This window comes from Hippocampus zosterae, chromosome 14, assembly GCF_025434085.1.
Source record: "Hippocampus zosterae strain Florida chromosome 14, ASM2543408v3, whole genome shotgun sequence".
NCBI classification, from domain to species: domain Eukaryota; kingdom Metazoa; phylum Chordata; class Actinopteri; order Syngnathiformes; family Syngnathidae; genus Hippocampus; species Hippocampus zosterae.
This window is the reverse complement of record NC_067464.1, coordinates 7,824,809-7,841,045: the sequence shown is the minus strand read 5'-3', so window position 1 is coordinate 7,841,045 and position 16,237 is coordinate 7,824,809. Positions and strand designations below refer to the sequence as shown.

General features: G+C 41.9%; 1 protein-coding gene across 1 annotated transcript in view; it reads left to right on the top strand.

The window, feature by feature from the left end:
- akt1 (v-akt murine thymoma viral oncogene homolog 1) overlaps positions 1 to 16,237 on the top strand; it is a 36,220-nt gene that overhangs the window by 17,111 nt on the left and 2,872 nt on the right. Inside the window, exons 3-13 of the mRNA XM_052085921.1 lie at positions 3,673 to 3,801; positions 6,238 to 6,349; positions 7,572 to 7,698; positions 9,288 to 9,419; positions 9,549 to 9,614; positions 10,503 to 10,571; positions 10,695 to 10,820; positions 11,534 to 11,662; positions 15,332 to 15,546; positions 15,849 to 15,936; positions 16,041 to 16,143. Coding sequence (XP_051941881.1) covers positions 3,673 to 3,801; positions 6,238 to 6,349; positions 7,572 to 7,698; positions 9,288 to 9,419; positions 9,549 to 9,614; positions 10,503 to 10,571; positions 10,695 to 10,820; positions 11,534 to 11,662; positions 15,332 to 15,546; positions 15,849 to 15,936; positions 16,041 to 16,143 — 1,296 coding nt within the window. The remainder of the gene's footprint in view (positions 1 to 3,672; positions 3,802 to 6,237; positions 6,350 to 7,571; positions 7,699 to 9,287; positions 9,420 to 9,548; positions 9,615 to 10,502; positions 10,572 to 10,694; positions 10,821 to 11,533; positions 11,663 to 15,331; positions 15,547 to 15,848; positions 15,937 to 16,040; positions 16,144 to 16,237) is intronic.

Here is a 16,237-nt window from a genome sequence, read left to right as displayed (position 1 = left end):
GCTGAAATGTTTTGCAATTCAGAGGAATGAAAATTAAATCTATTATTATTATGAATATTTGTTGGAACAAAATCTGCTCTTGGGAGCAAAGAGAATACTGGTGTTGATTATATTATGACCACAAATGTTCCACAGTGTTTAGGTTTTTCAGAAAAAACAATAAATTGCCTTTTTTTTTCCACTGAGAGCTCTCCAACAAAACTTATTACAGTCTTTTAACACTATCTTGTATCATTCTAGCCAACTGATGGCTATTATGTACAGTACCTAATAAAGAGTACAAGTAAAAATTGGAATGCTTCTACTCTTCCTGAAATCCATCCAGTCGAACCTTGAGGTGAACATCATCTGAACTGTAGGAAGGCATTTACATCCTCAGAAAAGTTTCAACCTCAAGTGCTACATTCCTTCGTGTGCATGTACTGTGTGTGGCCTCCCCATAGCGACCAGACAAATTGTCCGTATTGCCATTTATATCAGTTACATAACTGAGGCGCAGGTAGTTCTGTGAATGGCGGGGTGTCCATGTGACTTGAGCCCAGCTCTGCCAACAGATATGCTCCATGAGTAGCTGTCTCATACATAGAGTATGGAACGCTACATCAACCTTGTTGAATTCCGCGAAACACAATGTATTTATTTCTTGCCCAACGTGAGGCATATCTGATTTTTGTTTCATGTCAATGTCAACGTTACGATTAAAATAATAGTAATTCCAAGTCTGTCACACGCCTCTTTGATATGCATATAGCAAACAGATACTGTATGCATCTGGTGCGACTGCAGTTAGAACGCTCAGATCGCACTTAGCTGACCGACACATCATCAAAATTCAACAAAACAGAAAAGCAGGGAGCAGAAAACAGTCAATGTCGAAAAGATGCCTTGGAGCTCATGGACATATTCAATTCAAGCATAAACTCTGTGAAATTGCCACAAATGAGTCAGGACTGAATCCTACGCAAGGAACAATCATGACTTTTATTGCTTCCACAACCGCCCTTCTCGACTACTTATTTGTACATGAAAATATCAATTTATTTTGAATTGAAGAATGCGAATGAGAGCTTTCTGAAGATGCTGTTTATATCTGCCATGTTACCTTTGTTTGTAATGGTGGTGTCACATTATGACATGTCAGCATTGTGCACATACTGTCCTGAGTGCGGACTGGCATGCATTATAACTTGGGGATATATAGGTCAGCCAAAACTCACCACAGAGTGAGAGACTAGCTGGAGCCCAGATGATGGGACCTGACTAAAGAAAGGCAACTCATGTGTGTGGTCGACATCTGATACTTCAGTGACTGTATGTATTCTTACTCATTTTAGTTGTCAGCTGTTTTTCTGCCACCACCGCGAAGAAGTCAGTTTGATAACCTTGTGATCAGTTAATCCTTAGCCGCGAAAACCTTTTGCTCAATGAATTCTTATCGTCAGAAAAAAATGTTTAAAAAGGAACTCAATTTTGATAGATGATGGAGGATCTGATTGAAATGGCATACATTTGCCGCAACAGTGCAAACTCTGCAGAAAACCGGAAGAAAAACGATCTATTTTGTACTGATGAGAAATGTGAGACATCTGCTGCGGATTGAAGACAGAAGTGTATTGGACTTGGGGGCAGATGTTTTGTCTTCAGGCCAACACCTTCTCAATACGTTTTGACAGCCCATTTAGAGAGTGCTTCATTCTTATCCGGTCAACTCTGCCAGAATGTCCGTACTTTACTTAAGTGTCTTAAGCGTCTGTCTCATCCCGGAAATCTATTTGGACTTTATCCCACTAGAGCTTCTTGCTCTTGTCATTCTGTGGTCCAAGGAAATGTGCTGCAGGAAGCGGAAGTCCATTATTTTATGTCAAAAAAGTGCAAGTCTGAAAAAGTGACATTTAGCCATGCAGTGGTCATGTTTTTTTTCCTTTTGAATTATTTTGAAGGATGAATACAAAATAGTGTGGTATCACAACTGACGGTGTGAAACAGATCCCTAATCAGTTTTTACGTCTCCCTAAAAGAGCAACAGAAGCTTATATTGATAGATGCCCGATGCGTCTCTCTCTCTCTCTCTCTCTCTCTCTCCCTCTCGCATCACACACACCACTTCTGTGTGAGAGGAAATGGGGCAATTAAGGACAGCTTGCGACGACTCTGCATGGGGTTAATATGTGTCTTCATAATTAAAAATGAATTACTCTTTTCCTTTATAAATATTCAAGTCCCCATTGCACCGTGTATGTACCGTTGCCTTGCTATGGTACGTAGGCTAGTTCACCCTCCCGCCCCCATCTGCACAACATCTGGTGCAGCATTTCCTGAAGCATCACCAGAATAAATTGAGTTTTGTTGGAGATGGGCACGCACGACTTGACGTTACGGATGTTGTCGTCAACTCGAAACGGCCTTTTAGCAAATGCATTGCTGCTGTTTATAAAACCACTGAAACAATGGACCGAGTCAAACAAAGAATCTACTATAGTCAGATGCAACCGTGTTTTTCACTTTTCCACTGCCTAGTACCTACTCAGCATGGCACAACTCCACTCGCGATCGATGCTTTTCACTGGCAGAAATGGAAAAGCGATGTAATTGAACTTTGTTGTCTCAACGACACAGTTTTTCGAATGCCGTCTATAGAGTGCAGCAAACTGATATCCAGTGTTCCTCAGCTATTCAGATATTTAATTTATTTTAGTTTTGTGTATGTGGTGAAATATAATTTCGCAAATCAATAATCAACAGAAATTCTTACAAATAGGAACCTCGCCGTGCTATGAATAGTGAAAATCTTACACTCTGTAATTGACATAACAAAACTTGACGTCCTCAACTCAGTTCATCACGGTTTGTTGGTACCGATATGGTGCTTAAGCACTACTTTTGTCCATATGAAGCTCCTCAGTTCACCTCGACTTCGAGTTCCCTGACACCATTATGCCGCATGATGGTGCCAAAGTAGTAGTTTAATTACTTTGAATTTAATATTTATTACTTTGGCCCAAGAACAAAAACATTGAATAGATGACAACAAATAAATGCATTGGGGAATGCCGATACAGAACAGAGAAACAGTGATTATGTGAGCGGAACAGTACAAACAAATATGAAGCTGCTGGTTTTGGGCCAACGCTGTCAATATACAGCATTGTCTCAGCCGCGGGGGTTGAATAAAGCTTGGGAGGGTGGGGGGGTTGACTTATAAGTTTGAGCTTTGCTGAATATAATTTATATGAACAGCGCCCCCTCTGCGAACTCAACAAAACTTCTCTTTGTCCATTGTGCGTAGTGTTGGCCATGCAGTTTGACATTTCAAATATTCGAAGGGCCGCCGACGTGACTTTTCTCTGAAGGAGACACACGGAACAGAGCAAAGGGTCCTGACTTGTACTCAAAACCATTTGCGCTGCAGCTGACCTACAATAAAAGAAAGGTGGTGACAAGATGGTCATTTTCGAACACTAGAACAGCATAGTAATGACCACATCGCGGGAAAGGGTTGCACCAAGGAGAATTCAAAGAAAAAAAAGCGAGAGAACAATCCCTTCATGCTTCAAATGACTGCAAAAGCCTTTGCACACTCAGAACCAAAATACCGCACATCGTTGTGCTTGCCCAATTTTTTCTAAGGTATTTTGTCATATTCTCAAAATTTGACATTTTTTCTCATCCCAGGAGAATACATCAAGACCTGGAGGCCAAGGTATTTTCTTCTGAAGAGTGATGGTACATTCATTGGCTATAAAGAGCGACCGCAAGATGTCGACCAGTTGGAAACTCCCTTAAATAACTTCTCCGTCGCACGTGAGTATTTACTTTCAAAGAAACCACTGCACCCAACCCCTTCCCAAATTCCTGGCAGCTTGTTTTCGCCATACTTGCGCTGTTGTAACAGTATGTTCACTAAATTTTCAATTACTCTTGCTTGAAAGAGTAATTTTATTTGGAACGGACTTTAAATATCTAAATGGACGATAGGATTGCGGTATAACAAAATGACTTGTGTATTTGTCTTTCCAGTGTTTACATTGTTTTATGAGACCACCTGTCGAACTAAAAAAGGAGGCAATCCAGCATCATTAATTGCTTTAACAGGGAATTTCACAATTTCAGTCAGCTCTGAATTCCCTCACCCCAAATTGGTCTCCTCTTCAAGAATGCAAGTCAAAACGACCATTTGAATCTGAATAAAAACAAATAAAGACGTAAATAAAAAATAACATATTTTGAAAGTACGTGACGGAATTAAAAATATGTTTGTAAAAGACCTTTATGCTGGTGTATTAACTTTGGATGTTTGAAACCACTTTTTTCAGACTTCTACAAGTGCGAGTACCAGTGAGTCTTGAGTACTCGCCTATCCAGACTACTGATACGTTAGTATTCTTTATCCATAAAATATCAGTTAACGCAATGGTGAATAATTGTTAATGAAGACGTTTCTTTTCTTCTTCATGACTATTCATCAATTTGTCAAACCGCCGCAATGTTGCGCCGACCACTGGCGGGGAGGACTTGGTCAATATCAGATTTTTGATTTTAGTTTTTGTGTCTTAACTCATTCAGTGCCAGCCGTTTTAGTGCATTTTGACTTTTTCCAGACTCAGGAAGTTCAGATTTTTTTTTTTCAATCGGTGGATTAGTGCTAGTCCTTGCCCCTCCCATCCCCAATGAAAAATGTGATTAACAATAATATTTGGCGTTGTCAGCGATTTAAGTTTGGTGGCCGGTATTCTCCGCCTTCATGAGCACCCGATACTTTAAAATATTGACCCGATCCGATACCTGGGATGGGCACTCAACCTTCCCTAGTATTAGCTATTGCAGAAGGTTACTACACTTATTTGGGTTCTTACCAATGCCTGCTAATTAAGGGTAGCTGCACAAACATTAAATTGGGTGGTGGTGTAATACGTTTGGTAAGCACCGTTAAACTGAAATGGTTTTGAAATATTCGCAAATGAGTTGCACTCTGTCTTGTATCTTAATTTTTGCTTCAAACTTGTGTTCTTGGCTCCTGGCATTAATAATAGATAATTATATAATAATAATAGATAATTATAGAGGAAATTAATAATTTCCTCTATACATCTTCTCCGGTATTGTGCACACATGTAGAAACGCCGAAAGCTTCCCAGGAAAATCCATCTTCAAAAAGTTGCTGTGTTCAATTCAGTCTTCCAATGACTGAACTCTGCAATTAGACAGCCCACTGTTCGTTGAAATGTTTCCTCTCAGACGCTTTTGAGTTATTGTGGCTATTAGCCGCCTGACTTCTATAAATCTGCTCTGAGGCGCTGCCGCCATCAGCGGTCGCTTTGCTTTTCTGAGACCACGGCGCAGAGGACACGTGGCGCGTCGCTGCCGACGAGGGCGCGGCAGCTGGATTGTGTTCCAACCCTCACAGAGCCATGTTGGGTCTCAGTGGTGGTCCACTGTGCTGTCCTCCATCCATCAGATTGAGGGTATTTTGTGTCGTGTTCCAACACATGCTGACATTTTTCATTTGGCAGCAGATGCTAATGCAAAAGAGGATCAAAAGGAAATCTCTGCTCCCCGAATGCACCTATTATTGGATTATTAAAACATTAATACATTTTACCAAAGACACGGCAAAGAACATTCAAACCATATTTTTCGGAATATAAATCACACTTTTTGTTTCATACTTTGGCTGGTGCTGCGATTTATACCCAGGCACAACTTCAAGTCTAAATTACTGTAAAATCAGAGCTCAAACTGGCACGCAAAATCCCCATCCCATAATTATGTTGGCTTCCTTTTGGCGGTTGGCAAATACTTTTTGTGCATTGCGGCCGTTGGCCAGAAGGTGGTAGTACGGCACCTAAAGTATTTGCCAACGCCAAAAGAAAGTATAAGAAAAACAACCAAAGAACAACAACGGACACCAATCTCACACCCCACCCCCCTCTCATTAATTTTGTTATAATTTGGTTTCACATCAACAGCAAGTCAACAATATTAATAATAATACATTTTTAAAAAATGCTCTTTTGAAACGCCAACAAATCTGAGGTCGGCCAGCTTTCCGTAAGGGATTGCTCAACTCTCACTTTGTTTTTACAGTACTTGTGTTTTTCTCTACCTGAGTACTGTTACTTTCCAAATTAGACAACAGTGTTTTGTTTTGTTTTTTGATAGAGATAAAGATAAATGGCTATAACTGTGGATGTTTCTCTTCGTCCCCCCTTTCCAACTGCTGCCTCATTTTATGGCCAGAATGCCAGCTGATGAAGACGGAACGACCTAAGCCCAATACATTTATCATCCGATGCCTGCAGTGGACCACTGTCATCGAGCGCACCTTCCATGTTGACACCCCCGAGGAGAGGCAAGTGAGAAACATGGGATTTTCGGCTCACGGAGAAGCAAAAGACAAATTATGTACATGCACGGAACACGTCCCTGTTGCTTACTTGGAAGCATCGAAATATGTTTACAAAGTTTTTTTTCCTGGTTCAAATTGAAGCAGAGGTGGTACCATCCTGCCATGATGTATTCTTTAAATTGAACGGATGCATTTAATTTTTTGTTTTTTTACAGGAAACATACTTTAAGTTAAGAATATGACTATTATGTTAAAGCATTAGTTTATTCAAACTTGCAGAGGATAATGATGAACAAGTGGGGTCACTTTTGTTTGAGACACTCAGATTATTTTGAAGCAGCCTTCAAGCGCTCTGGGGTCCATGTCCACCTGTGCTGCAAAAGCACGCTGCAGTGTGCTCCATAAAAATAACTAAATAAATAAACAACACTCTATCGAAACTATAATATTTAAATTTTTGTAACTCAATTAGTTGAGTGTTTTTAGGTCCTACCATCATTAATATACTTCTCCTTATCTTCCACGGCTTTGTGAATGGCTGTCACCTCATGTCTTTTTAATGTATGGAGTCTGTAGTTGGTAGATGGCCTGCTGTGTTAGGGCGCAGTGCTCTTGGCATAAATAACAGTGCATGCCTTCCCCAGTATGCCTGAGCCAGGTAAATTGATTTGCCCACTGTTTGTCAAAGCCACTGGCTCCTGTCTTTTTAAGACAATATGGAAAGAGGAATAAAAACATAATCATTTCAGTCACGTACACGTTAACTTTGCGTTATGCTCCAAATTGGAAACAAATTTATGTGGCCTCACCTTGCAGACTTGTCTTTTCCTACATTTCCGCCCTCGCTTCTCGCAACATGCCTGGATGCAAAATAAAAATAAAGGCGGTATTTACCTGTTTGTGAAATCCACTAGGGAAAATCAGGACATCGATAGCACCAACTCACGGGGAAAAACACGATTTGATCGGTTTCTTCTTTGGTAGTTTTTTCAAGTCTTTCCTGTGCACAGCTATTGATATAGCGCCTCCATAGCGTCTCAACGCCGCAACTGCAGTTAAAATACATTATTATATAACGCATTATAAATATAGAGAGATACACCCACACAAGATCCACTTGGCAGAACTTGCACTTGAAATTGCAGCCCTCTTGATTAAATTGCAATGATGTGATTGGCTTGCTGGTTTGGTAAATACGTTGATAGGGTCTTTCTGCTGCCTTTAGGGAAGAATGGACAAAAGCCATCCAAACAGTGGCGGAAGGGCTGCAGAAGCAAGAAGAGGAGATGATGGACTCCTCTCCAGACCCCATGGATATGGAGGTCTACCTGACCAAACCCAGACAAAAAGTGGTACGTCATTTTATGTTGACACATGCAAGTGTGCATCAACACTACACATGCAAAAATGTGCACAAACTAGCTTGCTCATGCAAATAGATGTGAAAGCTGATATATTTAACCTGGCGCACTCTTCAGTGCGCTTGTAATCTAGGATTTTTGCTTCTTTAACTATCCTTCCTGAAAAGCAGACAGTAGTACAGGCAAAACAAGAGGATGAAGAGATATTTTCTACTCGTGTGAACGTTGTTGGAATTGCTGAATTTTAGACGTAGTAGCTATTCAGCAACACAATTAGCAAGCTTCTGAATTAACTTGGAATAAGATGGATTCCTGCCTATGACAACATTTTCCTTTACATCTGAGTCATTTTAGCACACTAGTACTGGCCTCTCCCCCTGGAAAATCAGCATCCAGTGGTTCTTACCAAACCCAACCAGTTCATATGCACGATCGCCTAACCCTTCATTTATGAAAAACAAAAATATGATTATTATTTTTTTTTTTTTTTACAAATTCAAGACATGAAAAAACACATTTATTTAAAACAGAAAAAAGTAAAGAATATTACATGGCATAAGTATAGTTTTAAAAAATGATATGACACACTATTATGACAGTCGCACGGTCACTACTGAGCGAACTAAATTTCCCGCAGCACCGATTGGACAAGCAATATAAAGATCTTCTGCCATGGCCAAGCGCGCTTGTCATAACTAATTGACATCTTGATTCGGGTGTGTCTTAACCTCCATGGCAGAGGCTCCGTCGACTCCCCGAGACCGATTTACCAAACCCGGGTTCAGAACCACTGTCTGCATCCAATCCCCATACACTTGGGGCGAGTTAAATCAAACAAGACATGGATTTTATGGTGTTGTGCTAGCTTCCCTAAAATGATTGGGGTGATAAATTTGTTATCCATAATGCTGTATGTTTGTTTTCCTGTTCTACTCATACAAAAACCCTCTTTTAGTTTAACAAGTGTTCCCAACAGCACAATCTTTTAGTCAGTGAACACCCAATTTGCTCCCCACTATACCAGAATTGTAAAAGATTGCAATAATTGCAATTCACATACAACATGACTACCTGCAGCATGTACAGTGTAATAGACTAAACATGCAATTTTGCGCCCGCTGTTTGGGTTCTTAGGAAATCAGGCCTCATGTGTGTCCTTGTTCTTATGCCATTCATCATCTCCTTGATTGCACTTTGCCCTCTGCTCGCACGACTTGATCTAACCTTCCTTCAGCAATTGTCAGCGTCTTTGAGTCTCCCAACATCAGCCCTTGGGTGGCTTAGCAGCAGATAGCATGTCCACCACCAGGCATCCCAGCCCCCCCATGTGTGCCATGACAAAAAGGTCCAAGGCCACCGGATTGGTTGTCCCTCACGCATTTCTAACCTTCTCTTTAGCACAGGGGTTAAAGGTTAACCGAGGCACAACCACATATGGGCTGAACCATTAGAATGGGAATTGCACGGTGGCTGAAGCAGCGCATCAAATGCCACTTTGTTGGGAGTGGGCTCGTGTGCCCTGTCGAGTTTTAAGTATGAGTTTGTAATCAGATGCCACTCTCTGTCCTCTGACTCTCCAGACTATGCACGACTTTGAATACCTCAAACTCCTGGGAAAAGGCACTTTTGGCAAAGTTATCCTGGTAAAGGAGAAGGCCACGGGACGCTATTATGCCATGAAGATCCTGAAAAAGGAGGTGATCGTAGCAAAGGTGAGTGGTTGCCAGTGAGATAGCAAAGCAGAGAAAAGACTGGGGTGGGAGGACACTGGAGCAATGACTTGATACCGAACCTTTGTGGGAGTCAGTTGCACAAATGCTCTTTGTGGATTCTTTTTCCAGGATGAAGTGGCGCACACACTCACAGAAAACAGAGTCCTCCAGAATTCAAAACACCCCTTCTTGACTGTAAGGAACCCTTTTACATACCTGAACTAAACTTATCGTAGTTTAGTAAAGACGCTCTGTGATTATTTAGTCGAGCAGCATCCATTTAGTAAAATGAGGAATGTTTGGAAGTGCTACTAGACAACAAATCCACAAGTCGTTATATTTTGAGTCCACAACTGTTCTCAACCTACTACTATGATTTCAACTACTTTGCAAAGTAGAACATTAAGTCTCAATGGCTTCATTTTAAAATACAGTGTAATCATGTTTAAAAACAACCCTCCTCCCCGCTTCCCGATTTTGTTCATTCAGCGACAACAGAACATTTTCCAAATCGGGCGTGGTGGCCAGTGTAATTGGTAACGATAACATTGGTCGATTCATTTTTTTTCCACACTATTTGAACGTTATTTTTTTTGGCTGTATTCTTGCGCATGAGTCAACAGGAATTTTAATGCACGCAGTTCAGCTGCAGGCATTTCATGTCCTGCGACGCAAACCGCTAATAAGTTGCTGCGTCTATGTCATCCTCAAATGTTCAAAGGTAATTTTCTACGTATAATTGGTCATTTGTACCATCTTCTTATGAACGTAGTGAAGCTTTTTAAGTTTAAAAATAATTAATTGAAAAACGATTTGGTACTTCAGTGCTCAGTTGTCCACGGAACAACCGTACTAACATGTAACAACAGATTAGACGGTGACATTCAACCGTCTCCTGTAAACAAAGTAAAATGCAAAAGCGTTAGATTTGAAGCATACATCATTTTTAACTTTTTCACAAGTTTGGTTTTGGGTTCACATATCAACCTTCTGTACCATGTTTCCTGAGAAACTACATTTTACATCCAGCTGTATTAAATAATAGAAACAAATAATTACTTCCTTTTTTTTTCTCGTCTACAGGGACTGAAATACTCTTTCCAAACACACGACCGCCTTTGCTTTGTCATGGAATATGCGAACGGCGGTGAGGTAAACTATTCTGGACTATTTTCATAGTTGATAAGAACTCGTAGGTCATTTGTTGTTATTTTCCCCTGGAATAACAGAACCCCTTTGTCTCCTTGCTGCCAATCGCTTTCGTTTCCCCTTCAGCTTTTCTTCCACCTTTCAAGGGATCGTGTCTTCTCAGAGGAGCGTGCTCGGTTCTATGGCGCAGAGATTGTGTCTGCGCTTGACTACTTGCATGCCGAAAGAAACGTGGTCTACCGCGATCTAAAGGTAGATGTTGATACTTGTCCTGTCCCATCCTCGCTTCTCGCGTCTCCTTTTTAGTGATCCAGTTAAAGAAGGAACTGATCACAGTTTGCTCTGGGAAATGTTTGTGTTGAGCTCTGAGTGATTCACAGCAAGGATCTGTAGCGCTACCATTCCCAGCTGATAGACCAGCCCGGTCAGCAGAACACTCTCACCCCCAATTCCCTGACTGTTTCCCTTGGGTTTATGAGGCGGTATCTCAGTCTGCCAAGCCGCTACTGAAAATGCCAATGTGGCAGGATTGGAAGATGTGCTGACTCGCTCGGCACTACTGGACATGTGTGAGCTACAGCGGCCTGACTTAAATGAAGTCAAAGAGAAGGCGCTAGCACGTGGGGATACTGAAAGGCCATGTTGTCTTATTTCACGAGCTGAAGAATGTTCATTAGTTTACTACACGTAGCCATCTATCACGAGTGCCGTCGATAACATAAAAATGGCTTCAAAACCATAATGTTCATAATGTTTGGGAAATCAGTGGTCGCTAAAGTTTGTATTCCTATTTGTTTTTCCACCTGGTTATAAATCCTAAATGTAATTTGTGAAAGCAGAAGAGAAGATAATTTGACAGGGTTTGCTGAAAACACTGATGGATATCAATATAGAGCAAAAAATGTCATTTACTATGTTCATACAATTTGAGAAGCATATGCCTTTTATTGTCATATTCCCCGCAGTTGGAAAATCTGATGCTGGATAAAGATGGACACATCAAGATAACAGATTTTGGCCTTTGTAAGGAGGGGATTAAAGATGGCGCCACCATGAAGACTTTCTGTGGAACACCAGAGTACCTTGCACCTGAGGTGACCTAATTGTGTTTCTCTATTACAATAATGCAGTTTTTTTTTAAACAGAGAAATACAGTCACACCTCTGTTTTCGTCCATAATCCGTTCCAGAAGGCTGTTCGACAACCGAAACCATGCTCTTTTTAAAATAAAAATGTTTACTGAACGCGTCTGCTCACAATGGAAAGCAACACGAGGAAGCGTCACTTCCGCGTTTAAGGAAGGCGAGAGGAGTCAAATGGTGCATTCAAGTGCACTCAGTTTGTTCGAGAACCGAAATGTGTTCGTCATCCGAGGCATAAAAAACACAACATTTTTGTTCGAAAACCGAATTGGATGAGAACCGAGACGTCCGAAAACCGAGGTTTGACTGTATATCTGTATTTCCAAGCTCCTACAGTCACAGCATTCCAAAGACATTTACCAAAACGCTTGTGGTGGAAAGAGGCACTCAGTGCAAAGGAATCAGTGTGTCCGGGTTATATGAACTGCTGTCTCTAATTTCGAAGAAGTCCAAGCTTTGTTTTGAAGTCATTTAGAAGTAAGCGTGTGCCACCCTGTCACGTGCAACCTGAGTAGACCCGAAACAAATTTGCAGCGTGTCGCTGGACATCAGTTGTTCAGAAGCATGTGGAAGAAAAGGCAGCTGTTCTGAAATGCCTTTCTAATCTCCAGCAGAAGTCTGTCCTTTAATGAGTGTGGCGTGCGCCAGGGCAGAGCAGCCTGCTCTCATATTTGCTGGATGGGGAGGGTGTGGCTATTCCCTATTGCGTATGACCAATCCTACACAGTGAGGCCCGTGTAACTTGATAGTGCATTGTGAGCGTGGGTAGCGTTTATGTGAGGGGAAGAACACGCGCATTTGACTGATGGTGTAAAAATGTTTCTCCGGGAGAAGCATGCGCGTGTTGACGCATTCGCCTTATCGTTGTTTTTAACCCCCCATTTGGAATTTTCTTGCTGGGGGGGGGTTAGTGGAGGAGCAGGGTGTCATTGGCCGGCAGCCCCTCAGGAAACGTGAGCTTCTGCCCCTGGAATAAGACCGCAATGGCTACAGCTGTTGTGCAGCATCAGGGGAGCCATACATTGACCTGGGAGGAACCAGAGTCACTGTGCTCACTTTTTCTTGCGATATTAGAACGTATATATATTCCCATTAATATTGCTCAGAACAAAGCACCTGAAACCATATTGACCAGAAGATTCAAAACACTTGAGCCAGCCTAATACGTGAACATGTACTCCCTTTACATAAACTTGGACAGCCCCGCTCTCATCTCCACTGAGATGCCCGACATATGACAGCTCCAGCCGAGAGCACGGAGACATGGGGGGGCTGTTTCCATAGCAACGGGGTTGCTGCCGAGCGTCTCTATGGAGTGCAGCCCAGGCAGAGTTACAGGTTGTTCTGCAGTAAACAATGACCTTGTTGTGTGTGAGCTGCACAGGAATGTTGAAACGTCTGGGAATATTTCATTCAGATCAGGAGTAGGGAGTGAGGGGGGGGGTTGCTGTTGACCTGAAAGAACTTGAGGGACAAATTCACTTGGTCACTTTTATTAAAGGTATTTGTAGTATGAAAGCATCATCTGGATCGAGCATCAACTGATTATATCTTTTAATGATGGCGATTTTTATGCATTTATTTTTTGCCCAATTTAAAACCTGTCAAAATCAATCTGCCCGCATGAAAAGTAATGCTGGACGTGGTATGATGGCTTCGAAATATAAGGCAGTTTGAGACAATGGCAAAAGACTGAAGAAAGTCCGAAAAAGGAATATTATCAACCCTAGTGAGTAAACTGAATTAAAAAAAAATGTTGGTATCTGCTTCTTCCTTAACAACTGCGCCATATCTTGTTTGTAATGTAATAACAAATAAATATGTTTTTTTTTTAAGCAGTACAATACAGTGATCCCTCGCTATTTCGCGGTTCGTTTATTGCGGCTTCAGTGCATCGCAGATTTTTTCAAACATAGTCATTAAAATTTTTTTTTCATATACATGGAGTACAGTACTGTATATGTTGCTCTATGTGACTAGCTGTTGTTTTGCTGACTTTCGCAGCTTCTCGCGGGCCGTTTGTGGACGTAAAAAAAATTATGTTAATCAGTCGCTACTTCACGGCTTTTCATTTATCGCGGGTGGTTTTGGTCCCCATTAACCGCGATAAACGAGGGATTACTGTACCATTCATTGTATGTGGGGCCTCAAAAAACAATTCCGGATAAGGACACCAGAGGTCAGAGTTTCTCTGTTGCAGCAATTTGATATCAGTGCGAGGGTCACTCGCCAGGTGAGTGGGTTTAAGTTTTGGCCAAGATGGTCACAAGTTATAAAATTGAGCACTTAAACATAACCGGTGTCCCCCTCCTTTGGTAGATAATATTAACATTCAGAAATGTTTTGGTTTTCTTGCATCTCCGCTCTTCTCTGCCCTTTTCTTTTTCCACTGCTCATTGGTGGTGTAAGAGTGTTGGAGTCAGGGGACCAAGCAGGCAGTCCTGGTTACGTATATGAGGGATGAGCTTGACTCCTGTGCTCCTGGCAGCTTCACAGCTGTGGCACTCTTCTACATATATGGGGCAGCTGCGGGCCCAGCTGTCGCACGGTATGAATCACACGACAGCAAAGCTGGAAATAGAGACGGCCTAGTAATCCAAACCCCACTCGGGCTTCACGTTACTCCTCCCTGCTCACCCGGTCATCCTCCGCTGTGCTCGCAGGCACATGTGTGCGCACATGCGGCGGTCCTGTTCCTTTTAGGGACACATGCGATCATCTGTTTTCCAGGACACCCCCGGCCCGCACGCTGTTGTGTCCATATCTAATTCTATAAAGCCCCCCCACATCCTTGAACTGAAGTTGCTATTCTTGGGTGTGAATTAACCCACCGTCGTTCTCCTTGAGCTTTAAGAGAACAGACTGTTCTCTTAGTCTTTATTTCACCTTCAACATCCGCCTGGAGAGGTAGAATCCAGTACAAGTCCACGGGGACCTTGGAACCACTGTGCTCAGCAGCACATTATTCATTCAACAGGTTGCATTCTTCAGTGAGCACATCACCAGTAGAGTCCGTTTCATTAATTGTTTCCTATGAGACAAAATCATTTCCTTTTTTGACCAATGATTTGCGCATTTGGTTTGAGTGCAGCGTCCTGATCTGTGGTTTTTTTTTTGCCTGTTTTTTATTTTATTTTATTTTCTAAGTGGCCCGCACACCTAAACAGCTTGTTGCCGTGTATGTGCGAAAAGGCCCTACGGTGATTAAATATGCAGAGCTACTGGGGAAACACTATCCTCCCTCCTAATATGAGATGTGAGTCGTGGTTGGCCCCGGCCTGCCTCCAAACCACAGGTCAGCGGGGAGAGCAGGTGATTTTGGTAGCACATTAAGGAGCAACAGTTGCTCTTGGATTTTTGCACTCATCACCCGCATGATTTGGGACACCAGTTAAACACAAATATTTTGTTTAAGTTATCTGACGACTCGAGACGGGTGACTCTTTACTTCACAGTTGGGTGTACCACCCATTCCATTGCAAACTCGAATCACAAATAAACATATATTGTAGTCTTGTTAAATTAGCAAATCTCTTGCAATGAGCATTTTTATCTTTTCCCAAGAGCACATTCTTGTATCGGACTAGCTGTTAATGCACAAGTTTACTGTCAATCTTCAAGGTACTTGAGGACAACGACTATGGCCGTGCTGTGGACTGGTGGGGTCTTGGCGTGGTGATGTACGAGATGATGTGTGGCAGGCTGCCATTCTACAACCAGGACCACGAGAAGCTGTTTGAGCTCATCCTCATGGAAGACATCCGCTTCCCACGGACACTCGGTCTAGAGGCGCGCTCGCTGCTCTCTGGACTCCTCAAGAAGGACCCCATGCAGAGGTGAGGTATCTCCACAACAGCAATGAATCAACATACTATTATTTTTGCCTTTCAATGCTGGTCATTATTCCTGAATAGTCCACTGTACGACTTTATGATTTGTGTACATTCATTGTACTGTTGAATTAAAAAAATATTTGAAATGAATGGAAAAAATGTGTTCCTAAAATGTTGAAATACTGTATCATTGGAACTGTTCTTGGGACCAAGTCTTGAAAAATGGCAATTTAAAAGCAATGGAAAAAAAATCGAACATAAAAAAAAAAGCCAGGTTTTCAATCGTACTTGCTTTATGCATCCAGGCTAGGTGGCGGTCCTCATGATGCCAAGGAAATCATGCAGCACAAGTTCTTTGCCGGGATTGAATGGCAAGACGTTTACGAGAAAAAAGTATGTTTTACGGACACTTAATGAAAGATGAAATCCCGTGCCATAATTGTAACAACTTTTTCCTCACTGACACATTTCTACTGTCGCCCATTTGTCTGAAACAGTTGGTCCCGCCGTTCAAGCCCCAAGTTACCTCAGAGACTGACACGCGATATTTTGATGAGGAGTTCACCGCGCAAACCATCACGATTACGCCACCTGGACAAGGTAATGCCAAATATTTCAATGGGATTCTTATAATAGCTAGTTTTAATCCACCGTTATGTTCAACACATACTCCTTTTCCTAAACAGTCTGTGAT